Below are 27,781 nucleotides of genomic sequence, written 5' to 3'. Positions count from 1 at the left end.
TCAGCAATTTTCTTCCCCCACCTCACTTTGTCCTTGTTTCCCTTCTCCATTTTTTATCTGAAAAAAACTTTGCATGTGTAGATGGAAAATGAAAATATGTGGAGTAAAATAGGAAGAAACGACAATTAATACATGCAGATACGTCCAAGATACTTCATTTTTTTGTGGTGGTGGGGAGAGAAAGTTGAACAATTTCAAGTGGACAACACCTAGCTTCATCTGAAAATGTTTTAATTGGTCAGCCTTACTCAATACCTTTCAGGATGAGCCTTTAGTATTAACTGAGAACAAAAGCTCAATACATTTTAATTCATTATAATTAAAACACAGCACAGTGAAGACTGGGGACAAAGGAGAAAGAACTGGTCCCACTGCACTGAGCTGGGGCCACCTTTGTGTTCTGAGACCCCTCTGCAGCCTGGAGTCGTTTTCCAGCCAGCACTGTCAGCCAGGGTGCAGCTACGGCAGGTACGCTGGTGTATGCGATTCACAACTTGTTTAAGTGGGATCTGATTTATGTGTGAAAGTCAATATGTAAGACTACTGGTATAAAGCAGGGATATTATAGCCAAGAAGGGCTCTGAATCATTTGTTTGGAAATAAAGGAGTATCACTGCAAAGCACAATAACTAGAGGTCTGAAAAAAAAATTTTAGAAAGAAGTTGAAGGATGAACTGCGTCTTCGCTCAGTACAGTTCAATGGATGTTTAGTAATTTTTTTACTTCCTTAACAAGAGCTTCTAAATTGGGGTTTTGCTCTTTTTGCCTCCTGTTTGATTGTATCACATTACATGAATTTCCTGTTATGTTGGAATAATTTTACCTGTGAATACCACAACTTAACCTTCCTAGTCTTTCAGTATCACCAAGAAACTCAGTCTTTCCAAATTGTTTGCATTATGCTACAAAGTTACTCTACAATAAATGCAGCCAAAAAAAAAGATAGACATATATGAAGCTTATCCCCAGAGCACCACATTGTTATCTTTTTTGTGCATATAGGGAAGGGAGGATGTACGCACTTACTATGGAGATTATCATGTTTAAGCCATCTACTGCTGGTTGACGCATATGCACTCACATAAAGACAAAATTACACTGCAGAGATACGTACATGTATCACTAATCATTCAAGATTTCTCCCACAATACCTCACAAAGCACTGATTTTACCCACTTAAACAGAAAGTTAAGCTAATTGCAATGCTAGAGAGAGTAACAAAGCCTTTTGTCTCTGATCTCTTTTGACTTTGTACTAAAGCATGCTTTTTTTAAGTCTTCTATAACAAAATTAAACCATCAGAGGTACTGTAACTTTACATCAGTGTCTCAAGTCTTCAGAACATTACAATTTGACCAGCAGCGTGGCCAACTCAACAGCTCATTTCTGTCAATTCTGGGTCCTGTACCGGGACATGGCAATCCCAAGCACAAATACATGTTGGGTGGAGAATGGCTGGAGAGCAGCCCTGAGGAGGAGGACTTTGGAGTGCTCCTGGATGAGAAGCTCAACATGAGCTGGCAATGCGCACTGGCAGCCCAGAAAGCCAGCTGCATCCTGGGCTGCATTATAAGTGTGGCCAACAGGTCGAGGGAGGTGATTCTGTCCCTCTACTCTGCTGTCATGAGACCCCACCTGGAGTACTGCGTCCAGCTTGGAGTCCTCAACACAGGAAGGACATGGAGCCATTGGAAAGTGTCCAGCAGAGTGCCACAAAAATGGCCAAGGTCAGGAGAATGAGACACCTCTTCTGTGAAGACAGAGAGAGCTGGTGTTGTTCAGCCTGGAGAAGAAAAGGGTCGGGGGAGATCTTATAGCAGCCTTTTAGTATCTGAAGGAAGCCTATAGGAGAGATGGGGAAGGACTTTTTATGAGACAGTGTAGCGATAGGATGAGGGGTAATGGTTTTAAATTGAAAGAGGGGAGATTTAAATTAGATATTAGGAAGAAATTCTTTGCTGTGAGGATGGTGAGATACTGGGACAGGTTGCCCAGAGAAGTTGTGGATGCCCCATCCCTGGAAGTGTTCAAGAGCAGGCTGGATTAAGCTTTGAGCAACCTGGTCTAGTGGGAGGTGTCCCTGCCCATGGCAGTGGGGTTGGAACTCGGTGATCTTTAAGGTCTTTTCCAACCCAAACCATTCTATGTTTATATGAAAGTTAGAACCTGAAAGGTCCCTTCTAACCTAGACGATTCTATGATTCTATGAATGAATTGATTCTTCTGCTACCTCTTCCATTTGAAATTTAAGAAAACATACTGTGTCAAACTACAGTAATGTAATATTGTGGACAAGAGACATTCAGCATAACACACATTTAGAAAGCTGGAAATGTGACTTTGAAGAAACTTTTCTTGTTATGCTGTATAATTTCTGAGAAGTTTTCTACATCCTTGCAACAGCAAGATCAATGACATTCATACATGCTTTGAAATTCACTGAACCGTTCACTACTGCAGTGTTAGGACTACAAAAGGATTTCTTTTAATAAATTTCCTTCCAGTACAATGAACAAACCTTGCCTTAATCATGTAGATTTACAAGCTCTCCAAGAGTAAAAAGCTCATGGGCATGTGGAAGGGTTTACTATCAGAAATGTAGTCTCTCTCATTTACTTACAATGAGTAGCAACTGGTAAAGGCAATACGAAGAATCAGAAGAGAGTAAGAAATCTTTCTACTTCTCTTTAATGTACGTCACCAGTTCCTGCTTTCATAAACTATGGTATTCTGGAAGCCATATTGTGGACTCTAGTGCAACCTGTCTGGCCAGGTCAACAGATGGGGAACTGGGAAAAAAAATCTTTTTTTTGTGGCCCTGCTCATAGAGTAATCCCCCACAGTTTCTGTGTTTCCCTTCACAGAAGTGACAGCAGTTACCTATTCCATTAGCACATATAATAGGTTGTAAATCATGAAACGGGAACTTACAAAGATTCTGAAGTGAGATTAAGTTCACCCTACCCTTCCCCTCTAAAGGGCAAAGTGCCTGTGGGACAGAGCAGTCTCATGCAAGAAGTACTTCAGTTATTTTCTGATCTTTCTCTTTGAGTTCTATTGGGAAACTCAGTGCAAAGTATTTTTGCTTTTCAGCTTCTGATCTGAACTGGAAGCAGCTAAGGTGCACAGCAACATTTACTTTGATATGAGGTGGTTGCATCACTCAAATTTGTTTTCTCAAATCTAAAACATTACTCGGGTTTTAGTTCCTATGCCACAGATTCATCAAGGAGATTTGTGTATGCAGTACTTTCCCAGCCTCCCAGTGCCCTCAACAGAGACTCACACAGATACCAAGACACACTTGTACAGAATTCTGCAACAACTAGATCTTAATTACACCTCAGCAGAAACAATTGCAATTCTCTATTATTTCAATATAACTGCACATTTGTTGCAGAAGTACAACGTAACGAGAACACAGGAAATATAAAGGTTCAAATTTTATTCTTCCTGAGTTTACTGTGAATATTTCAGTCTCAACTAGCAGCCCCATGAAAAAAAAACATTTGGGTTATTTTGGCACCAACATGCTTTCATTATTTGCTTTCCAGTCTCGGTGAAGCCAAAAGATCATTTCACTTCAATTTTCCCCTGTAGCTGCTCTTTCTTCAAACAGTAGCTCTGGATCAATAAAAGGAATAGCAGATGTGTGCATACAACTCTTACTTAAGAGAATTAAATATATGTAACTGTTGATTGTACAAGGAATTGTGCAGTTTGTCAAAATACATGCAGATCTAATTTATAAAGGAAAAGAACTATCTTTTAATTTCTCACCTGTATTTTTTTCCCATTTCCAAGTGATTGAGTCTGAACAACCCTTTTAAGAACTATTATAACAGAATCAGATCTTGATGTTTTTTTCTAGAAAGTAATGAAATAAAGATTATAAAGCCCTCCTTTTAAGAAGTGTGTATATTTGTGACTTCTGTGACAGTGAAATAACCAGAGAAGGTGACAGACACTAAGGGAATTAAGCACTTACTCATGGACAGGATATAAGAAATAAGGAACTGGACAGAAAAAGCAAGGAAAATGACATATGAAAGTTGTAGAAAAATACAGATATGAAAATTATTTGGCAACTTTATAGGGGCCTGATTTAACTTTTTCTGAAGTTAATGGATTTGAGGGAGTTTAGCTGCTTGCACAAGATGCTAGTGCCATTCTGAATTCATAATAAATTATTGTTTGGCTATTTCCTTTTCCAGACAGTCAGTCTTCAGAATTATCATATGCAACTTCGTTGTTTCCAGAAGAGATAAATAATTTCCAAGTTGCTTTTCTTCCACTTGATTCTAGTTATAATTACTAGTTCAAGAAGACTCCCTTTAATAGTGAGTACAGCATTTGAAAACTGGAGTTAAGGTGTTGCAATACTCTATTCCTGTGAACGTAGAAGGCAGCAGAAAGACAGTGTCTGCCCAAAGAAAAAGATTTGCTAATACAATGGTTGGTATACAAAAGAAACAAGACCTCAGAAACTAAAAAATGAAAAGGCAGGCTATTCTGCTGTCTGTTTTTTTAAAGGCAGACCGCTAGGATGGAGGGGATAGACAGAAAACCAGAGATTCCCTGGTGAGAGGCTGACAGCCTCTATGTTATCCTGAGTGCATCTCTTCAAACATCTCTCTAACCCCAACATGACAAAACCAGCATACTCATGAGGACATTTAGTTGTCAAAATTAGATGAGGCAGTGTTCCAGCTTGATCATACTGTATTGTGTAACACCTTTTACATTGAACGTTCCTCTACACCTTTATTGTCCCTCTCCTGTCACTTTTCCTCATCTTTTACCTAACCATAAGACCAACTACATCATATTGCAGGAACATGAGAGGATAATATAATTCATCCAATCCAGGTCCACAACAGCCAGATGACATCCCAGCTTGGTCCCAAACTGTTGCTGTCAAAGCCTATGCATGAGGATAAAGTATCGTGCATGGTCATCTCTTCATCCTATGTCCCAATAAGTTCAACACAAAGTTTCACTTTTATTTTCTTGCTTGTCTTTGGTACATGTCTACATCTGAAATTAGAAAAACTATCAACCATTGCCAACTCAGTCTTCAACAACAGAACCTGGAAGCTTCAATTTTCCACCAAGAACTTCTATCCAATAAAAACAGATTAACTAATATCCCTTTCTGAAGAAGGATTATGATTTTTTTTTTAACATGAGCTTATATAAGCACAGAGTTTCATGAAACTTCATAATTTGGGCTTTTAAAACTATTTTTCTCAGGTGCTAATCAACAGCTTTCAGAATAATGTAGACTTTCTGGTCAGCTTGCCCAGAAATTAAGCAGAAAGATCCCTCTTCACTCAGAATCCTATTTATATATAGGGTATACAGTGACTGTTTCAGGAACATCTTTGATTTTACTCTGGTTATTCCACTAAAGCTAATGTAACATCTCCAGGTCTCAAGGAAGAAAAACTTGAGTTACTTCCAGTGAAAGAATTTCAAGATCCTATACGATTTAAAGCAAATTTTTTGCAGTTTTGAGACACTGAGTACCATTCTGATTCACCACCGGAAAGAAAAATATTTTCCACGACCGTGACAAACAAAATACATAGACTGATATCTCAATCCAGATTAAGGTATATTAAAAAATACCCCACCCACAAACCCACCAGCCACAAATAATGCAAAAGGAATTACCAGAAAATAATTGCCTTTGAGTGATACCATTGCTGTTACTATCCAACATGCAATGACAATTTAATTAGGACCGCTCTTTAGTTCAGGAAACTAAACACAAACTTTCGAGAGAGAAAAGTCCATTTCATCAGCTTGTTGTCTTTTCAGCTCCATAACTGAAGTAAAATATACAATTAAAGTTTCCAGTTATATGAGGCTGTATATAATACCTTGTGGTGTTTCTATTTCTCCTGGAACTTTGCATGTTTACTTCTAGGACAAAGACGTACAAAAATTTACCTGGACTCCCCGAAGATCTCCAGTATTTTGATACAGGCAGAAAAACTGGGTCCCTCAATGAGACAATCCAAGGGTATATCACCTCAACAGCCTGGTCTGTTTACTAAGCGGAGTTCTGCTTCTCAGCAAGGGTTTGCATAAGAATGCTGCTTGTGGGTTTCATTATCATGATCAGTAGAGAAAACTGCTCTCCTCAGGATATTAGGCAAGATGTGGTGGGGGAAAAGGGAACTAAATATGTTCAGACTGTTTGGCTGCTGCCATCAGCAGTATTCACCATGTGATATCTAAAAGTATTGCATTTACCCCATATTGTGGAGTCCTGTGAAGCTATATTGGTGCACACAGGCTTGAGTCTTTACAGAATAATAAAATATGTGTGGCAATTAGAAGTGTGGACAAAACTAGACCAAACTTTTGCGTCATCAAGTCTAGGCCCCTGCTACCACCGAGAATCACTGAATACATTCCCACTTATCAGGTGTCAGCTAATGTGTTTGCTTGCTCCCACCTTTGCCAGCAGGATCTCACAAGGTTCTAACGACCAGTTGCTTAAAAGCACATCTTCTATGTGAAGATTTACTTTTTTAAAAAACTATGATCATACATTTCTTCTGCCCGTCTGCCTGTGAATTCATTATGAAGATTTACTTTTTTAAAAAACTATGATCGTACATTTCTTCTGCCCGTCTGCCTGCGAACCAAAGACTTTGAAGGATGGATAGGAAAGCTGGTATTGAGAATATAAACTTCACAAGAAATTCCAAACCTGTGTTTGTTCTGAAAGTAAACCCAAACCATGAAGGCAGAACCCTCTACTAACCACAGCTCAGTGAAGTTTCTGGAGCTCTGCACGGGCATGGGATTGCAGAAGGAAAATTGTGTGTCTCTGAGCTTCATAAAAGGTTGTTTGACTCTTCCTCATTGTCTATCACTTCTCCTTCTACATGACTTTCTTCATATTTTTTGAAACATTTTTGGGTGTCAAAATAAAGCAACGGAGGTGCTTGATATTTCCAGCTTAATTTTACAAAAATTTGCATCTTAGCTAGTTCAGAAGCTTATCAGAGTGCTTGATGGATCTTATTTGAGTTAAAAACTCTGCCACATGGTTTATATTTGCCACTTGCCAATGATAACTTTTTTTTTTTTTACATGAAAGTGTTTTTTTTCTTAGTGGGAGAATTGCAGCTCTTTATGCTATTCATTCTGCTGAACACTGTATATTATTTATAAAATCTTATTTATTTGTAAAAATAAGCAATTATCACTGTTGAGGAAGCATTTATTACTAATATTAAGGCAAACCAGACTTTGTGACTTGCTATTTTGTCTGGTGGTCTTCATGACTTTCAAGATGCTAACTGTAGCAATATAGCCATTTTGCATGGGTAAGCAACACTGCAAATTTTTGCTCACAGTATCAGAGCTAGACAAATCATGCAACGATCAAAGAACTAGCTCATCTTTGCAACTCTGAATGCTAGACAGTTCCTGTTGTCTTCTCTTTCATCCAATACACAGAAATAAATATATCCCTAAGTGATAGAATGCTGCTGAGAATATAAACTGCAACAAACACAATGAAAATAACCATTTATGCTGTGAAATTGCTGTGAAAGTCGCCCATCTGCAATGTCTATCATATTCTTCATTTTACATGTGTGGGTGCAACAGCTTCCCAGGTCCTCTCTGTTTTTCCCGCTTATTTCTGTGAAGGATGTTTGTGAGTGATTGGGAAGAATTGGCTATTTTTAGGTGAAGAAAGAATCTGAAGGAATTAATATTTTACGGAACAGGATCTGCAAGCCTAAAAGCAGCTTATAGATATCTTGCCTTTTTTATTTTTAACAAAACTACAGCAGCAGCACCACAAAATTACAAAATTATATTTAAACAAGACAAGAATATCAATAATGATATATAAGCAAGCCATTCCAGACTCTATAGGCCAAAACCATCATCTATATCCCAGCATAGCAATCATGTGATTGCATTCCCATGTACAGCTTTTATGACTGCAGCCTTTAGTTATTATTATTTTTTTTTTTAATCAGAGCATCTATTCAAATTTCTGTTTCCATGCACCTTCAGGAGAAGTGGCTGCTTAGCAATTAAACTTGTCAAAAATAGAGGAAACAAAAAAATTGGAGAAAGAGACCTTCACTGACTTTCTTTTCCATAAATGTTAGTCCATCTTTTTAAGGTATCTTTCATCTACTGATGTTGTCCTGTGCTCTCAAATGGTTTGAAAGGTCGAGCACTCTGAACACCTCTAGCTTCAAAGATCACAAAGAATGTTATAGTCAGGATCTTGTTACCCCCACAGCTGTCTCAGTATCGTTGTTGGAGGTGGTGTAAACTGAAGCGACAGGAAACAAAATAAGAATTTCTTTTTTTCTTTCCATGTTGTTTTTAACCTGTTTAGTTTCACTGATCTTACTCTATTACGTGATCCTAAACCATGCAAGACAGCATAACAGAGTTACTGGTGAGTGATGGTGTGAGAAGGACAGAAATGATTGGCTGTGGCAGGTAATCCTTAAATTAAAAGTACATGGGAGAGCACCTTTGGACAGATGAATTTATGTTATTAAAGCAAGCTTGACAATCTCCCTCCTAAGTCAGAATAGTGTTGCTCGGTTTATCTGTAATATACAACACATGCAAATATATGGAGTGCTCAGCAAGGGAAAGTCACTGTTAGTTGAACAGTTTTTCATGGAAACTTCTCTTCCTGCCTCCTCCTCGCTCTCATAGGACGTTTGCCTCCTAGCGGCAGACCAGGAGCTGCAGCAGAAATGACATATTTTGCAATTGATAATCTCTTTGTACCTGCTTGTACTGAGCGAGTTGCCGTCTACCTGGTCTCATGCTGCTCCTGGGGGATAGCGTTTCAAGTATGTGAACCTTGTCAGAGGACAACACAAAGACTTAGCAGTCCTGCTTAGCAATGCTCTGCCACTCCCCAGAGTCAGGAGCTGTGGGGAAAGCTGCCTCCCTGCCACTGTGGCAATCCTGTTACCACATCACTTTGTAAAGTACCTGATTTTCAGTAGAAACTTGATATTCCTGAACACTGGCAGGAACTTCTGCCAGTGCTACAGCATGCTATGAGAATGAATGTCTCTTGTAGTGTCCGTCTACATTATCTTTGTGTCCGCAGACAGTGCTAGACTTCCTGAAAAATGTGCTATTGCATTTCCATCGGGTTGACATTTGAAGGTGGCTTTAGTATTTCTGACAAAATTTGATGTGGTCATAAGCAAATTAGCAGGTTTCTCTTGTGTTTATATGCACGGTCATGCTTACAGGAACAACTGGGCTTTACAGATACTCTTTGTGGAGACACCTACCATGCAGGATTCCCTGAAAGCTCCTCAGCCCATGCTGTGGCTCTTTTAAATTGTCATAATTCAATCCCTATAATCTTTTAACCATTAACTATTATCACTATAGAATCATAGAATTGCATAGGCTGGAAGGGATCTTTCAGGTCATCAAGTCCAACTGTCAACCTAACACTGACAAAACCATCACTAAAACATATCACTAGGCGCCATGTTTACCCATCTTTTAAGTACATCCAGGGATGGTAGTTCCACCATTTCCCTGGGCAGCCTGTTCCAATGTTTGATAACCTTTTCAGTGAACAAATTTTCCCTAATTTCTAATCTAAATCTCCCCTGGTGCAATTTGAGGCCATTTCCTCTTGTCCTATCACTTGTTACTTGGGAGACCAACCCCCATCTCTCTCCAACCACCTTTCAGGTAGCTGTAGAGGGCGATAAGGTCTCCCCTCAGCCTCTTTTTCTGCAGGCTAAAAAGCCCCAGCTCCCCAAGCCACTTCTCTTGAGACTTGTTCTTGAGACCCCTCACCAGCTTGGTTGGCCTTCTCTGGACACATTCCAGCACCTCAATGTCCTTCTTGTAGTGATGGGCCCCAAACTGAATACAGTATTTGAGTTGGGGCCTCACTAATGTTGAGTACAGGGAGGTGATCACTGCCCGAGTCCTACTTGCCACACTATTTCTGATGCAGGCCAGAAAGCTGTTGGTGTTCTTGGCCACCTGGGCACACTTGCTGGCTTGTATTGAGCTGGCTGTTGACCAACATCCCCAGGTCCTTTTCCGCAGCGCAGTTTTCCTACCACTCTTCCCCGAGCCTGTAGTGCCTAATGGGGTTTTTGTGACTCAGGTGCAGGACCTGGAACTGGGCCTGGTGGAGTCCCATCCTGTTGGCCCATCAATCCTATATTTGTATTTGTCCAAACCAAGAGTAGAGAAATCTGTTTCCACTATTTATATTTTTCTATACTATTGAAAAGTAGAATTGACAAATCCAAGGAAGAAGTCAAACGGCACTGGAAGAACCTCCTTACCCTGACTATGCTTTGTGAAAGACATATTTCAGTCACAGACGAAAGCCTAACATAGTCCAGAGCATCACAGTCAGGTGAATATTAAATTCCTGGTTTTCTGCTTGGGTGTATGGACTGTAATACATCAGTCCTTCCAGAGCACCATCCTTCCATGCACATCTAAAGCTGATGCAAAGCACCGGCCATACAAAACAATCTTACAAGCAAAAAAGCAAGTCTGTCTTTTTTGTGATTTGACCTTAGAAACATTGTGTTGGCTCAAATCTTAAGCAATTCTTCTTTGAATACAATGCTTCTGGTCAGATATTAACTGTCATATTCCTCTAAATTACTTACCTTCACCACCCTGCACTCCCTGCTCCATCCTCTGCCCCTGAGCTGTCCCTCAGTGCCACCGTCACGTCACAGGCTCTGCCCTGCCCCTTTTGCTGCAAAGCTTACTCACACAGGGGGCTCAGATTAAGTGGCTTTTGAATTAGGCTTTTTTTGCCCTGCAAGCAATGCAGTTTTTGCCAATGTCAGTGCTCCCGGGATCAGCAGCAGGAGTTCAGGGGAATTGAAAGCAATGCAGCAGCAGCAAATGTTCCGGACAGACCAAACAGGAACACCAAGCCTTCACTAAACCCTCCACAGGCACCAGGAAATCCTACTGAAAGCACAGAGCTCACCATGGCAGTCAAAATCAAACAAAATCCCATGAGGCACGAGCTGGGAGGACTCACAGAACTCACCACAACACCATCACCCCACACATCCCACATCTCATGCCTCATTAAGGATCACAGCTGATCACCAGTGGTAGCTTGATGAGGTGACTTAATGAGCTGAATTGCAGGTGAAGTGCATTAGCAACCGACTCCTGGTCTGAGGCAAGGGGGATGCGGAGAGGACCTGGTGGCCATCTTGGTAAGCCAGCCAGCCAGCCAGCCAGCCAGGGAAGTTGCTAGAAGCTTTGCATGGGAGGAAATCAATAGAGACTGGGGTGAGAGGGAGGGTGGAGGAGCATGGCAGAGTATGACAGGTCTAACAGTAGCTGGACATGAGTGGTTGTGTGGAGAAAGGAGCTCTGGCAGCTGGAGAGGGTCAGCAGCCTTTTGACTGCTCTCATGATGTCCTACCTCAGCCCCACTCCCCCACGCACCTCAGCAGTGGCCATGCCTGTGTCCTGCCATCATCTCATAGGGCCATGACTTACTCTGCACCTCCCTGCTGGGGCTTCGGCCTGTCATGGAGGGACCCAGGGCTGGCTGGAGCCAGTGCGAGGCTGAGAGCATGGCGGGAGCCATTTTAGCTGCTGCTGTCACCAGGGAAGGGAGAAGGGAAGAGAGGGAGCCTGCGCTGGGGGAAGGGGACTCTGGGTGGGAAAAGAGGGAGGAAACAACTTTCTCAAGGAAGAAGTCACTTCAGTTTCCTCCCCTTATACCAAGTAAACGGTTTGGTAGGGGATTATCCAGGCTTCCCTTTCGGCATCCCCCCAGCTGCTGATACCAGGAGGAAGTGGAAAAGCAAGAGGAACAGACCACTTTAGAAAAACACCCCTGACTTCCCTTTCTCCTCAATACATCCCTCCCTGCCTCTGCCTGGGAGGCAAAAAAATGTGCAAGAACATGCAAATACCTCAACAAGAATTGTGCAAACCTTGTGGCAGGGAGAGAGGAATCTGTCTCATTTCATACTCAAATTTAACAGCCTCCTTTAATGCCTTCTCATATGTTAAACCCCCATCACCTCTTCAATTCTCATCTGCTTTTAGTGCAGAGAAGCAAAACAGAAACCGATGTTTCCTGAAAAGCGTCCCAGCTCCAGGCAAGGTCCTACTCTCAGTGTTTGCCCTTCTGCACGAGCTTATGGGGGCACAGAGCTCTCCCAGCTGATATTTGTGCCTCTTCAAGTATCATCTACCTCCATTATCATGATGTTTCTCTGGGAAGTGTGTAGCAAAGGGCCTTTCAAAATTTCCTCCTTAAACCTCTGAAGAAAAGGTTTCAGATGAGAGCCATTTAGGCTCTGTTAATGTCATAGGATTTCTTACCACCGGATCTTCAGTCTTTTCCTTTTAATAAGTTGAAAATCAGACTTGCTTTTAGTACATATTGACCAAATCATACCAGCGGTTGTCAGTCTGCTTTTGCTTTAAAAAGATGTTTGCTTAAAAGAAATAATAAAGTCAAAACCAGATTTTCATGGTCCATATTGATAAGTCAAGAATGATAAAGTCAAGACAAAAATGAAATTTAATGAAATGCAATTGACATCTTTCTGTACTTTATGTGCTCTCAAGAAAGTACCTGCCACAGGTAGGGCCAAATTTGAGAACATCTGAAATAGAGAAAATGAAGGCTCAAGTTAAATTCTCAGTTGCCATGATTCTTTCACCATTCTGCCTCTGTACCCTTTTACAGTGTGTCTGTAATTATTAGTATTATTTAGTATAACTGCAGCTAATAATGTTAAAGTATCTTCTAACAGTCTTGAATTTTAACTTTTTAGTTACCATATATGCTGTATTACAAGTATTTTTATATTCTGAAACATGAAGGGGGAAAGGACAAATTAAAAAAAAGTATCAGTGCTTTACAGTTTAACCTGATTTATATAATAGGACTTTTTTCTATGTTGCAATGAAACCTTTTTGGCTTATTTTGTCACATCAGTTTTCCCAGGCTGTCACACAGCTGTGTATTTTTGTCCGTATATCATTAACAAGTTTCAGAAAATAGATGATTACTTTCTGATGCAAGTTATGTTGACTCACTGAAGAGCTGGATAAGGAAGGAAAACTCTCCACTTTCCAGGCTGGAACTCCTTTTCTTCTGCCAGGAATAACACAAGTGTCCAACAAGGAGCTATACTGTATAGCTCACCAAATGGTACATTGGAAACACTACGTAGCACTGATCTCTGATATCATTCTGAAAAGTCTGTTTTTTGTAACTTATGTTGTACTTTGCACTGGGGAGTATTTACAAAAATCTCTATCTCATCCTTAGTCTTTTAATGGAAAACTTCTCAACAGATGAGAAATGTGCACAACAGGAACTAATTTTAGCAAGGCTTAACAATTTCAGTTATGATTAATACAGAATCAGATATTTTTGTCAATCTCTTATGAAGTTTTTTTCATTTTCTTGCCCTTTGCATTGAGAAATTTCTTGAAAAATACTGCTGATGCTAGTAGATCCAGCTGATTTGCAAAGGTCAGAAAGTGAAAGATGGTAAGCATTTTCATGCATTTTGTCCTTCAGCAGCATTTAGCGACCTCCCTATAGATTCTCAGCTCTCACAGTTCTCATGCAGTGCAAACCCATACAGAGCAATTGATGAAAAGTGATGTGTGCTATTAGCAGTTTGTGAACTAATTTGCAATTAGACATAGCCCTAAGGGTTGGACTAGGTGATCTTTTAAAGGTCCCTTCCAACCTGGTCTGTTCTATGATTCTGCGGTAGCATTGACTCTCAGTTTTGCTTGCAGTTAGTTCTGTTGGAAGACCTCCTCCTCCCTGCCTGAGCTGCACCATAAGGTGAATCCGTGCGAGTAAATTAGTGTGCATGTCACATGGCTGAAGAGAACTTTCACACAAGCAGTTACTACCCATCAGCTGATTGGCTACAACTCGCTGGACTTTGCAGCTGGGACACCAGCTCCCAGTTTCCCAGTCTGCTCCATGACTTCACTCAGTGCAGAGACTCTGAGCACGGGCTGAAAGTCCAGGATTGAGGCCAAAGCACAGTGAAACAGGAGTCTGTGACAGGACGCAGTAAGGGTTCTTTTTGGTAGAGCTAAAGCTGTGTTGTAAGGAGGTAGGGAACAGATTAGGATCCCAGTTTGTGTGTGGTATCAAGTAGGAGGATGAGGATGTAACATAAGGGTCTGGGTTATGGAACAGAAGGTATATGATAGAAGAGTAGGGGACCGAAGACAAGAACACTTTTCAAGTCCAGCTACTGCCACTGTGCGAACAGAATTTAGGAATCTCCTGTGTAGGCCTGGCACACGTTCTTTCTTGCTACAGACCCATTCTAATTTATAAATCGTCGTTTGCCCGTTTGCCACACATCCTATGCACCGTTTCTGCTCCTCCTTCTGTGAGTCAACAGTTTAACCACATCAGTGGAAAATTCACAATAGAAAAAATGAGCCTATGCTGTCATGGTGTTCAGTTACCTCGACTAGTTGTAGCTTCTGAGAAAGTAATACATTCTCAGTGTTGGTGTGGAACGTGGGGCACCTAAAAATTACACTTTTAAACTGTTTCCCCCAAAGGCTAGTAGCATGTGTAATGACCTCTGGTGTTTTTCACTGCAGTCTGTAAAGGTGCCTCACCCACCTCCCCTGAGGTTTGCTGCTATGGAGGTTGAAGACTGTTCTCTATCATGTGTCACTATAAAAACACAGATTAAAAATATTCAAGGAAAGGAAAGGCGAGAAAAGAAAAGGGACTGGGGCGTGGGAGGTGAGGAGTTTTTCAATGCAGATTATTTCACTGGTTGAGGTTACAGGACACAGCATTTGTACCAGCAATACAAAGAAACACAGGATTAGACTAGCTGCCTGAGCGGAATGCTTGCTTGGGGAGTCCCACACTACTCTTGCAGTGGAGGAGAAGGAAGGTGGGAACACGGCTTTGGGACAGCTTGGGTGGTTAGGGAGGAACAAACAACATAGAAACATAGAGTAATTTCTGTGCTACACATGGGCAGAATCCTTCTTGTTTCCAGCTCCTAACCAGTGATGAAATGGAAGGTTTCCAATATAAGCCTTTTGTTCTTTTTTTTTTTTTTTTTTTTTTTTTGACTTTTCTTCCTGGACCATCTGACCAGTCACAGAACTGCTCAAACCTCAGAATTGCTTTCATGTAAGCAATCTCATATTCTCTGCTGTGAATTTTCTTGTGTAAGCAACACACTTTCAAGGATTGTCAGACATTAAACCAGGCATCTGAAAAAATGTTCAATCCAGAAACTTCAAAAATGTTCCCATGGGAGTCTTAATCAAAGACAATGAAGTTTAAAAATGAAAACCCAGTTTAATCCAAACATCTTTAAAAAGAAAGTTTCAACAAAAATTTTCCTGAGCCTTTCTGTCCAGGATTTGTGTGATGTTTAATATCCTTTTCTATGGCCCGATCATTGGACTTTTAAAAAAGTTTATTTTGACATATCAACAAATTTTGATCCCTGATCCTTAGCAGGTGACATCAGGTTGGTCACAAAGCCTGCTGGCTTCAAAATAACTGGTTAACCTGTGATATAAACCCATTAAAAAAAAAAAAAAAAAGAATTTGGAAGTTAGGTTAGATAAGAATGCATTCAGCAGTGCCTCTGACAATCACAGCAGAAACCCAGGATCTGTTTTCCATCTGTTGAGAGTCCTTTTTGTAAAGCCAGCTTAGGTGGAGATGTATGCAAACCCCATATTCTGAAGCCTTGCTGGTACATGCAGAGTTTCTTCTTTAAAAAGGAACACTTCCTCCTTCCTGCCCTATTCTCCTGTCTTTTTCAAAGACTCCCTACTCTTCTGCTAGCTAGCCTGACTTTTCCCCTTCTTATCCCACACTAGTAATGACACACCTGGGAAACCTGAGGTAAGTGGGTCATGCATCCCATCCTGCATCATACCGCTGTCCTGCAGCCAGATGGATGTCACTCAGCAGAAGGGAACCCTAATTCATGCAGTACTCGCTCTGAGCAATTACTGTGTTGGGTACGTTTTCTCCGGTGTCATTCCCGGGAGCTTGCACAATAGTGACCTCTAATGGAGTAGCCACTCCCATTACAAATCATAGCCTCGGAGCATAATTTAGGTAGGGAGGGACCTCTGGAAGTCATCTTGTCCAATGGTCTGCTCAGAACAAGGCCAGCATCCCCAGGCTGCTCAGAGCATTCTTCAGCTGGGTTTTGACTACATACAAGGATAGAGAATCTGCAGCCACTCTGGGCTGTTACAGTATGTTAAAACGTGAAACATCGTTAAATTTAATGTCAATATTAAAAAAGAGAAAAACCCACTTAATTAGGATTTTCCTTTTTTGCATCTTGTTTCCAATGCTTCTTTTTTCAATTGCTATCATTCTATCTCTGTGAATATCTAAGACGAATCTGACATCTCCCATTAGGTATTTGAAGACAGCAGTAAAGTCTCTGCTTTGCCTTGTCTCCAGGCTGAACAGGCACAGTTCTCTCAGCTTCTTGTCTGTCATGTGTCATACTTCCCTGACCATCTACTGTAGGCACAACAGATCGGGTTGTTGCTGTTATGTGTGCTCAGTGCCTGTCTGCCGCCTTGCCTAAGACGCAAAGAAGTTATAGATGGTTTCTTAACCATTTAATCACGCAAATTTAGTTGCTTAGGAGGTCTATTATTTGCAGGCACTTGCATCTGCTGTTTACAGTGTATGTGCAAATGAGAAGGGGAAATTCAGCAGGGTCTCTCTGCTTTTCTGCCTACTCATAGAGGCTACAGATGACAGATAAGGAGGCAACATGTACTAGTCTTTCTGCTCCAAGAGCTAAAGTGTATGGGGAAAAGATAATTTTCCATTTTGTTGTTGTGCAGGATCACACTGCCAAATTTGTTGCTGAGCACTGGCTAGATTGAAAGGTAAGGCCCATCTGCTGGGTGGGCATCCATTAAAGGGTGGGCCATTGGATAGATCATTGATTGCACAGGATACTTTTATTGTGGAGGCTATGACAGCTACTGATTGCGGCAGAGAGAAGAGCAGCGGGAAGCAGAAAGGTACCAGTAGTCAGCTAAGGGAGGTCCATATAATGATTGTTTGTTCTTGTGGGGTAGCGCATAAAATTGAGCCCTAAAATCTGCTCTTAGAGGCTGAAGAAAAGAGATTTGATTTAAAACTCATGTCACATAAGCAAACATATAGATCAATGGAAATCCAGTGGCGGAATAATGAGCGAATTAGAGACTGAGGTCCAAAAAAGGATAAGGTGGGACCAGGTGTAGAGATAGGACCATTGGAGTATAAGCTGCAGGGCCTGTAAGCACTTTAAGAGATAAAAGGCATTGTCAAAAGGATTTGGAAATTTCTTAAAAAAATTACTAAGAGATGGAGCAAATCAATGGTTGTGGCTAAATCATTGTTTTGAGAGGCTTTGTACAAGAGAAGTGAGAGCCCAGGGGTATGATTTCCAAATATTTTTCTTCTCTAAAGAGAATAAGAAAGCCAATTTCCCCATGACTTATTCTCAGAATCAAAATGCAGACGCCCTCAGAGGTTTAGAGAAGGGTCATGGTATTGTGGAGGCTGTGGCACTTCTCCAAAACTTTGTTACCCAAGTGATTAATGGGAAGAAAAGCTGTTAGAGATGTGTCAGCAGAAATGAAAGGAGCGCTCAGCCATAGCTGTAAATCCAAGTTCCACAAGATCCTCTGATCCCCATTTTATTCTCTGAAAATGAACCCCCCTAAAGTGGTTAAAAAAGTATTTTGCCAATATTTATAGATTGAACATGGCAGATTTCTTGTGTATCCCATTTTTAAGTATGTGTAATGAATTGTTCTAATGAATTTTCTACACCTTTCAGTGATGACATGGCAGGTTGGGGGCCATTGTACACAACTTCAGTGCAAGAACATGGGTGTGCTTTTCTTTTTGTACATTCCTGTGTAATTGTTCTGTTTTTAATTTCCTATGTACTTCAACTTTTTTCACTGAGGGATGCTGCTGAAGGTAGCTGATATTTTTGTTAATTTCATTTTTCCTGCTAACAGTCCTGAACTCTGATGGAGTTTACTTTTATTCCTTTTGAGTTTGTTGGGTTCTCTTAATTAGAATACAAAACAGCATGGATGTTCTCTTCCTAAGAAAAAACAGTTTAAAAGATGACTTTTTATTGAAATGAACCCAATAATCCCACTGGATTCTTAATCCCAGACTGTTGATTCAGTATAGATGTCTTAATGATAAATATTAACACTTTGTACTTACAGCTTCCAACAAAAAATAAAGAAGTGCACCTTTGGATATTCTTTTGTCACCTGTCTTAAACAATCAGGAGACATTCACAATATACTTACATGAGACAGGTCTGGAATAAATGACTACATAATATCAATAAAAACATTCGAATTCTAATCTGTTATGAAAAGAAAAAGGATATTAGGGGAAATGTTGCTAATTCCCACCTTTGAGTGTTACTGTTGAGAAAGGCAACTGCTTTAAGAAAAGGTGGTTGGACACAGTTTCAAAGAAAGGAATCAAGGTATGGAAACTTCTTGAAAGCAAAGTGTTTTGGTGTTTTTTTCCCAATTCTTTCAAACAACTTCGGTGCTTTTAAAAATGCAGATAGCTTGGCAGCACTGGAGAAAGAGATCTATGAGCCCTGCATTGACTTTTGTTAGAGCAGGAGAAGCTGACACATAAAATCCAGTATTTTTCATGTTATAATTCAGGTGGCAAAGAGAAAGACTGGGTTTATTTTCGTTTCGTGTTTCGATATGTTCAGTATCAGCTTCACATTTACATTTGTTTATGAAAGTGATTTATCTTTGTCTAATTTACATGGCTACCACATTTCCCTATCTTAGCATTTTCTCCCCTTCCCTGTGGCTCAGGAACAGGAAAAACCCTAAGGGATGAAGGTTCAGCAAAGGTACTGTTGTTCTGGATTTTAGGGGTTTCTGCAAGTCTGTGTTTTGTCCAGGTTGCAAAATACAGTGCTGGGGAAGGTGGGAGTTCATTTCACTCCTCTTAAATAGGTTAAGATGTTCCCAGTTTTCAGTGTGGATGGGCTGAGCACAGACGTGGCTGCATGTAGCAAGTCATGGCTTGCCAATAGTTTTCCTTAATAACATCATGGGGCTCTCATTAACACATTGAAGTAATGTCATGGGGCTCACAGTTGGCAGCAAGGCACTGTTGAATAACTAGGATGCCAGAGTTTGGGATGTTGTGAATGCAGTTTGTCCCTCTGTGCTAATCTAGAAGCATCACTGGGCATTACATATGCACAGAGCATAGGTGTCATCAAGCACTGTGGACAATTCACTAGTGTTCCACTGCTTGACTGGCTTTACCATTACAATATTTTCCATGATGTCTTATACAGTGAGCAGAAAAGCATTTTTTGATTTCATTGGGACAGATGTTCATTTATAAGATTTTTGAAAGTAACCTAAAGATCAGGAAAAATTATTTCTCTCTTAAGTGTTTCTCCACTTCTTGTGCTCCACTTGGGCTTGACATACAGAAAATTGTGCCTGGCTCACAAACAAAATAGTATTGTGAATGGTTTATTATTCTTAGCCCATTGAGTTGTGTTTTGCACAAATAAATTTAAAAATCTGCTGAGTTCCCAGCTATGCAAGACACCTGGACCTGCTGGTCTTCTGTGGTTATCTGAAGCCCAGTGATCTTTGCAGGAAGGTAATTGTCCCTTCACACAGGGTTCCTTGTAAGAATGTTCCTTCTGAGTGTGGTTAGACCTTCAGCTTGTCATATAATCAACTGTCATGCTGCCATGTGTTCCTGTGCAGAATCAGTAGGAGTCCATTGATACACAAAAATTGGCTGGAGAATATTACAAGACAGGGGTGCTGGTTTTTTTTTGGGCTTTTTTTTTTTTTTTCTGGTGAAACTAATACTCTCAAAATGTATTGCGATGGCCTTATATCCCTCATATCCCTGTTTTTGCCCATGCAAAACAGGGAAAATAGGGGCATCCCTGTTCTTGGAGAAATAGAATCCTTTTTTTTAAAAATGATTGGTTGCTCTATACTTTCATTTACTTGTATGTAGATTACAGAAAACACAGCCCAAGGTTTGTGAAACCCGCAGCTCTCCTGAGAGTTCCCTAAACGTCACACCAAAGGTGATTAATGTTTTATGGTAGAACTTTCTGTCTCTTGATGGTGGTTTGCTTTATGTGAAAGATGTGAGGATTCTTCAGTTCAGAAAAGGATAAAGCATCTCTTAGTGTAGTAATTATAGCACTCACTTAGAAGTGGGTAGACCTAGTTTCAATGCACTGCTTAAGGCTTTTTTGACCTGACCAGAGCGCCTCTTTGCACAAGTCTTCTTTAGTCACTGAACAACTGAACCATGGGCATGAAGGTGATGCGGCAGTCCTTTCTAAATGGGCCTGCTAAATCTGATGAGGTGGAGGAAACTACCTCATTTGCGAACCTGATGGAATGAGGCAGAAACCTTCTTAAGTGAGGAATGACATACTGATATCATGCCACAATTTTTAAATCTAATGCAGAGCATGGGCTGCACTAGAACTGCATTCTTAAACGCACAAAACTTTACGATGTTCCTCATGGAGGTATTCAAACCCTTGGCTGTCTATCTTATAATGGATTTTTTTCAGTGTAGTCCTTTCCTACAAGACAAAGGGAAAGACAAAGAGAGATTCGTAGAAACCAGCATCTCAGCTGGGCCACCTAACTTGGGCAAGTGAGTTAGCACTGGGAAAGTTTATAAGAAAAAGCAAGTTCGACTGACAGAAAGCTGATATGCTCTTCCACTCCATGCTAGCTGTAGAAACCTCATGTTTTTAGAGGAATTCTCCATTCCTCGTATTTCATGAGGATATTGGCTCAAGTCCTGGTCACTGTATTATCTCCAGAATACAGAGATTTGATCTGGTATAACTCCGTGCGTATCTCTTAGATGACGCAGATTTAGGTTGCAGAAAAATATTAAGTTCTTCCTAAATGGTGGATCTAAGTGTCTAAATGATCAGCATAGGTGCCGAAGGAGGCACCTTCCAGGATTAGATTAATGGACTTAGTTGACAAGGGAAACATTCATAATGCTAACAGATAAATTTTACACAAAAATATCACAGTAGACAATCTTAGCAAGCATACCAAGAAACAAACATACCTAGCTGAGATAATCTTTAATATATTTCTCACTCCTCTCTGTCACTTTATAAGCCTGAATCCTGTCTAAGGATAAGTGCCTTATTCTACTTTTGGCTGTGCACACTTAGGCTTTTTCTTTCAAAAGAATAACCCAAGGAGGGACTTACTTCATTAAAGAAGAAATGGTGAGTACCTTCCTAGTAGTTTCAAATCTCAGAATTGCTATATAATATACAATGTAAACACTCATAAATAGGAGGAAGCTTTTTCTGACCATCCAAGGAGACCACTTCACTAAATAGCCATGTATTTTGCATGACAAAAATTGGATCCCAAAGGATTGAAGTATTTTGGCTATCCTGGAAAAAGACAAAACCCTTTCCAAGATGAATGCCACAGAACAAAAGCACTGAGCACCAGCTGAGTTATTTCAGGGCAAGTTATGGCACAATAGCTGTTCTCCAACTGCCAGTGTGGAGACTATTTGTCTATAGTCATATAAGGTGAATGACAAAATCTATCACAATTTAAATGTGCAATTAGTGACACTGATGAGGCAACCTGAATGCTTTCCACACTGAGATACCTGGAAAACATGCTGCACCTCACTTCTTAATTGCTGTTCTAGCTCCACCTGGATGCTATGACTAAATGGATCACAGCAGCCCTCCTTGCTTTTCCAGAATTTCTTTAAGTTCTTAAAGAAGTTCTGTAAGTTCTTTTCTTTGGATTTTCTTGCTTGCCTTCCCCCCGCTGTTGGCATGTGTACAGACTGAAGCTTGCCAGCTCCTCCTAATCTGGAAAGAGGAGACATGCAGTGTTAAATACATGTGTCATCACTAGTCATTCCCCTTCCCCTCCTCCTCCTCCTTCTTCCCTACACCCCCCCCCCCCCCCCCCTTTTTTTTTTGAAACAAATGGTAGATCCAAAGAGATAACCAAATTCCTTGGTTGGCCTGGATCAGAATATTTATCTGAGTTCTCATGTCTGAAAAGTTCTTTTGCTTCTTGTAGTATATCAGAGAATTACCAGTATCACTGCAAGAAGACAGGCATGTTAATGACTATTTCTCTATGTCAGAAATCAACACAGTTTGTCATGGGTTGAAGCCGAAGGAAAATAAAGCCTTTTTCCTTTGTGTTCGTCAGCTTCAATCTCACCTGACAGCTGCTATTATTTTAATTCTAGTATTTTTTCATCTGATATTATGTCTAGGTATTCTGGTGTAAACTTGGCTGTTATGATGGTCATAAATGAAATAGTAAATTCTATGTTTTTGTCCTAATTTGGATTCTGCAGACCTAGGTCTGTTCTTTTCATCTCTTCCTGCATGCACTAAAAATAGAGTCAGCCTCAGACAGATTATGCCCAATCATTGCTTTTTTTTTTTTAAAATAGGAATAAGTTTGTTTTCCCAACCACTCTGGCCTCTATCTACTGTAAAAATGCTGGAAAACAAACTTTCCTACATTAGTCTTCAAGTTTTTCAGTTAGTTGTTTTGCTCTCCTCCTAAAATTCTTTCCTGTCTTCTCATATCGCTATAATACTAGTTTCCACCTGTGCGGCTTCAAAGCAAAGACCAAAGAATGTGATTTGTCTCCTTGGTGAAACTTCTGGGTTGCCTGTGATGCAAAGATGAAAGCACTCCTTTCCTTTGCACTATATAGCACTTCCCCATAGTGCTATATAACATTGTCAAGGAAATATAGTTAAGTGTATGAATTCATGGTTTGCATTACTTTGAATTGTCATTCATATTTGGATTCAGAGAAAACAACCTGAAGACTTGAAAAGATTTAAACAAAAAAGTGAAACCGTTAATTGTTTATTTTCAAGCTGCATTTGGCAACAGCAGAAGTTCTGTGTTCAACATTTTTGCATATTTGCATAGTTTCTAAACAAAACCTTTTGTGAAAACAGGATCATACCAGAAGAGTAACTGTGTGTTTGCCTTGCAAATTTTAATGTAGAATTTTGCAAATACAAAGGCTCCATGTATATTTGGGCTCCTGAATGGCCAGCTCAAGTTACAGAATCTCTGAGGCAACCAGAAATCAGCAGGCAACAGCACAAGAAGATGCTAGTTTGATAGAACCTTTGGCTCTATTCAGATCCTATATATCCATATGCAAATCCAGAGTAAGTCGAATGACTTCAATTGAATTATTAGTGCAAACATATGTAGCATTTTGCTCTTTAGTACTTGATTCTATGCAGTGGGACTACAACAGAAATAAATAGAATTAGAAGGAAATATCTGTTTTATATTTTAAATATTAAAAATGTTACTTATGTAAACACTTTGAGGACATTGCTTCATATTCGGGAAAACTTCAATCATTGTGTAAAACAGAGACAAAACCAACCAAAACCCTCCAAACTTTGCGAAGCATTGTTAAATTTGAACTATGTTCTGCATTCAATCTTATTTTGCATTACTGCTTTTCAAGTGCTTCTTGCAATGTGCAAAGTTAGACCTTTCCCCCTTGAAGACACTGAATTCTATAGCTTTGTTCTTCTCTAAGTTTCATGAGATACCTTTTTTTTCATGAGAAACCTTTAAATTTTGGATTTTTAAACAAACTGTCTTTTTAAGGAAACAAATTCTACAGGTCAGTAAAAACGTCCCCCAACTATGCCGGAGATTCACACATAAATAGATAAATCTTGAGTGGAGTATTTTCCCTCATTGTTTTTAGTTATGAAGTACTTCTGAATCAAAACAAGATAGTACAATTGCTTTCTGGAGATCTAATTAAAAGGTTTGACCCATTCCCATTTCTTGCTTGGTGTCACATTGACACTTGACTGTGGAATTCATCTAGATACACAAAATAATTTGTCTGTTTAACCTTGAAAGATACTGTTTTCTCTTCCTTATTTTTGAACGTCAGAATCCGTAAAGTACATACAAACCAGTTCACATGATGAAGGAGCTAAAAAGCCTAAAGTTTCTTCATGCCCTCAAAAGCAGGAAGTCAGCTGCAAGGAACTGAATTGAAAACTATTAGAAATACATTTAAAGTTTTACAGTGACATCCACTGCAGTGTTCGTACTAAATCTTATGTGCCCATGTATTAAAAAGTAAATGAATAGAGTTCTGTACTTACCATAATTTCAGGCTGTCTCCAGAAGTCTGCTAAAGATTATGTGCTGCACTAGACAGAGTCAAAAATGCTCTTTGTCCTTCACTGTGCACTTCCTTTTTTGAAAGTGTATGTGGTCTATCCAGCCTCCACAGGAACAGATATCAGCAAAATCCTTGTTTTGCATATTATCAGAGACTGAACGGAATTTTTAACAGCATTTGTTTGGGATACACTGCACCACTGTGAAGGACGAATGACAGTGAATGAGCATTCATTCATTTTATGACCTCCAAGATTGTAATGAAAAACAGGTCTATGCTGATGAGAAAATTATGCAGTTATGTTTTCAGTAATCTTTGACTGCTAAAAAGGCATTTTTTTTTTCTTTCATACTTGGGGTTCCTGAATTTTCTTATATTCAGGCTTCACTACTAACCTCATGAACGTCTCCTTCTGGCCCAGATTTTCATGGATGTTTAAAATCTGAAGTAATTTTCTTGCTTCAATAAGTCGAGCTATATTTCTGTCAATTAACCTTTGACCACTCAGCTCTTCATAGCTGATATTATCAAAAAAATAGGCTTGTCCTGGTCTAACAGGATATTAAAGTTCTGTACTGATGCCCACTTCCTATGCACAAAAATTGAAAGAAAAATTGCATGTGGCCATAAACTGCACTGAGTTGGATCTAGCAAAAAAAAAACCCAAAACCCAGAGCTTAATGAAAAGAGATGAAGGAAGGAAGAAGAGGACTGAAGCACATGCTAAATGCAAGGGAGGAAGACAACAATATATTTTGGGTAATGTCCAACTACTGAATAAAAAAATAAGTTGAGTTTTCAGTAAACAAGCTTCTCTGTATGAAGCAGTGGTAGACAAAAAAAAAAAAAAAAGAAGAGAGCAAAGTAAAAGAAAATACGCTATCTGTGTTGCAAGGAAGTTTTAAACTGCATTCTGTGATGAAATCAGGATTTCTCCATAATCTCAGTAATAGAGCACCGAAAGGATTGCTGCATTGCTCTAAGTCCCAGACCACTGGTTTTCATTTAAACTTTCAGTGCAATATAGTTATATTTTCTATTATATAGACTACAGTAGAATAGCAAATACCACCACAGATACCTATAGTGGCAATTAGCAAGCGTATCATCTGGTTTCTAAAAAGCAGAAAATTACTAGGGCAGCTACAGGCTTATTTGCTTGAGCACAGCATTATGCAACTCAAAGAACAGATTTGAAAAAACAATTTGAAAGAGAAAAAATAGTTGTATGTAGCTACATCTAAGGTAGGTTTCATTAAAGATGGATTACGTCTGAATGATTTAGTATCTGTTTTACAAAGTTTAACTGGCATTTTAGGCAAAGGTAATACAATTAACTTGATCTGTCTAGATTTAAACAGATTATTTTATATAATGTCCTCTGCTGGATTTTAAGTGATGAGAGTTGAGAGAGGATGTGAACTGTCAGGAAGACCATGAGGTAGATACGGAGCTGGTGAAAGCAACATCAGTTTAGAAGTGGAATGGGAATTCCTACGTTTAGCTGGGATTACTAGCAGTGTTCTGCAGTCTTAAGTCATGGGCAGATTCCGCTCAGCACTTGGCCCAGGAGCCTGGTTCAAGAGCTAGGCCTATATTGATGTTATCTGAAGATGAACTAAACTGAATGGTTCCACTAATACGGGGGACAATCAGGTCATTACATAGGAAGAATGAGAAGACTTTGTGTATTGGAGTGATAGAAGTTAACCAAAGTTTATTATTAAAGTCATATACATAGGACTAAGAACAAGAATTTTTGCTTTGAGCCAGAGAGATGGTAAGTAGGAGTCACTAACGTAACATGCACATATGAAAAGCACATATGATTCAAACACACAGTAGGCAAATGATTTTAGGAGATGCAGGAAAAGAATTTGTGCAGAGCACTGATGAGACTTCATTTAGAGTATTGTGTGCAGTTCTAGTCAACTGTGTTGAGTGACTGAATTTAAACTGACACAGGTACAGGTGAAGTCCTCTAGTATGAGTAGAAGGGCTTCTTAGCTTCTGAAAGGACACTAAAAGGGGTTGCCTTGCCTAGCTTAAGGAATGGAGATGAAATCAGCTATGGCAAGGACTGTAATTATCAAGGAAGAATGATTATTTATACTAAAAGATAAGGCATTGAAATTGAATGAGTATAAATAGGTTGCAAGTACATTTAAAGTGGGAATGAGACAAAATTTTATATTCATTTATATTAATTTATAGAACCATAGAATTTTCTAGGTTGTAAGGGACCTTTAAGATCACCACCACCAACCTAACTCTGATAAAAAGCCACCACTAAACCATATCACTAAGTGCTATGTCAACCTGTCTTTTGAATACTTCCATGGATGGTCCCTCAACCACTTCCCTGGGCAGCCCATTCCAATGCTGGATAACCCTTTCCGTGAAGAAATTTTTCCAAATATCCAATCTGAACCTCCCCTGGCGCAACGTGAGGCCATTTCCTCTTGTCCTATTGCCTGTGACTTGGGAGAACAGACCAACCCCCGCTTCTCTACACCCCCCCTTCAGGTAGTTATAGAGCGCTATAAGGTCTCCCCTCAGCCTCCTCTTCTCCAGACTGAACAACCCCAGCTCCCTCAGCCTCTCCTCAGAAGACTTACTCTCCAGACCCCTCACCAGCTTCGTTGCCCTTCTCTGGACCCGCTCCAGCACCTCAATGTCGTTTTTGTGGTGAAGTGCCCAAAACTGGACACAGTACTTGAGGTGAGGCCTCACCAGTGCCGAGTACAGGGGGACGATCACCTCTCGGGTCCTACTCACCACGCTGTTCCTGATACAGGCCAGGATGCTGTTGGCCTTCTTGGCCACCTGGGCACACTGCTGGCTCATGTTCAGCCTGCTGTCGACCAACACCCCCAGGTCCTTTTCTGCCAGGCAGCTCTCCAGCCATTCTCCCCCAAGCCTGTAGCACTGCCTGGGGCTGTTGTGACCCAAGTGCAGGACCCGGCACTTGGCCTTATTGAAACTCATTCCATTGGTCTTGGCCCATCGATCCAGCCTGTCCAGATCCCTCTGCAAAGCCTTCCTACCCTCCAGCACCTCCACACTCCCACCTGACTTGGTGTCATCTGCAAACTTACAGAGGGTTCAATTGTATTAATTCAATGTTCATATATATATATATATATTCATTAATGATTTTCCAAAGAGGATAGAGGAGGAAGCAGATTGGTACAGCTTCCACAAGCTACACAATCTATTTATGAAAGAGACCTACTGACAGGGCAAGGAGTATTATGTTTGTCAGATAGAGAATAGTAACTGTACTGGAAACGTGATTCTTCAGCATGTCTGCGGATTAAATCTCAGATTATGGGAAGTTTTCCTGGTCCTGTCTTCTTTTTATTTTTTTTAACCAGGAATGTTTGCATGATCAGCTTCTGAGGAGCTGCCATGTCTGCTAAGGATTTCCTGATATCTGATAGCTCTTGATTAAGATTTCTCCTGTTCTCACAGTGAGGC

At 40.1% G+C, this 27,781-nt stretch overlaps 1 protein-coding gene across 5 annotated transcripts in view; it reads right to left on the bottom strand.

Moving 5' to 3' along the window:
• FYB (FYN binding protein) overlaps positions 1 to 27,781 on the bottom strand; it is a 71,118-nt gene that overhangs the window by 42,292 nt on the left and 1,045 nt on the right. Inside the window, exons 1-2 of one of the 5 annotated variants that reach the window (XM_014947639.1) lie at positions 5,956 to 6,085; positions 1,636 to 1,842 (exon numbers count right to left, since the gene is read on the bottom strand). In XM_014947639.1, coding sequence (XP_014803125.1) covers positions 1,636 to 1,689 — 54 coding nt within the window. In that variant the 5' untranslated portion in view covers positions 1,690 to 1,842; positions 5,956 to 6,085. Of the gene's footprint in view, positions 1 to 1,635; positions 1,843 to 5,955; positions 6,094 to 24,082; positions 24,163 to 24,281; positions 24,501 to 27,781 lie in introns of those variants that run through there. The other 4 variants (XM_014947638.1, XM_014947640.1, XM_014947642.1 and 1 more) reach the window with 4 other exon arrangements.

The sequence above is a fragment of the Calidris pugnax genome, unplaced genomic scaffold, assembly GCF_001431845.1.
Source record: "Calidris pugnax isolate Ruff unplaced genomic scaffold, ASM143184v1 scaffold156, whole genome shotgun sequence".
Lineage (NCBI taxonomy): Eukaryota > Metazoa > Chordata > Aves > Charadriiformes > Scolopacidae > Calidris > Calidris pugnax.
Note: the sequence above shows the minus strand (reverse complement) of the source record. Positions and strands in the feature narration are given on the sequence as shown.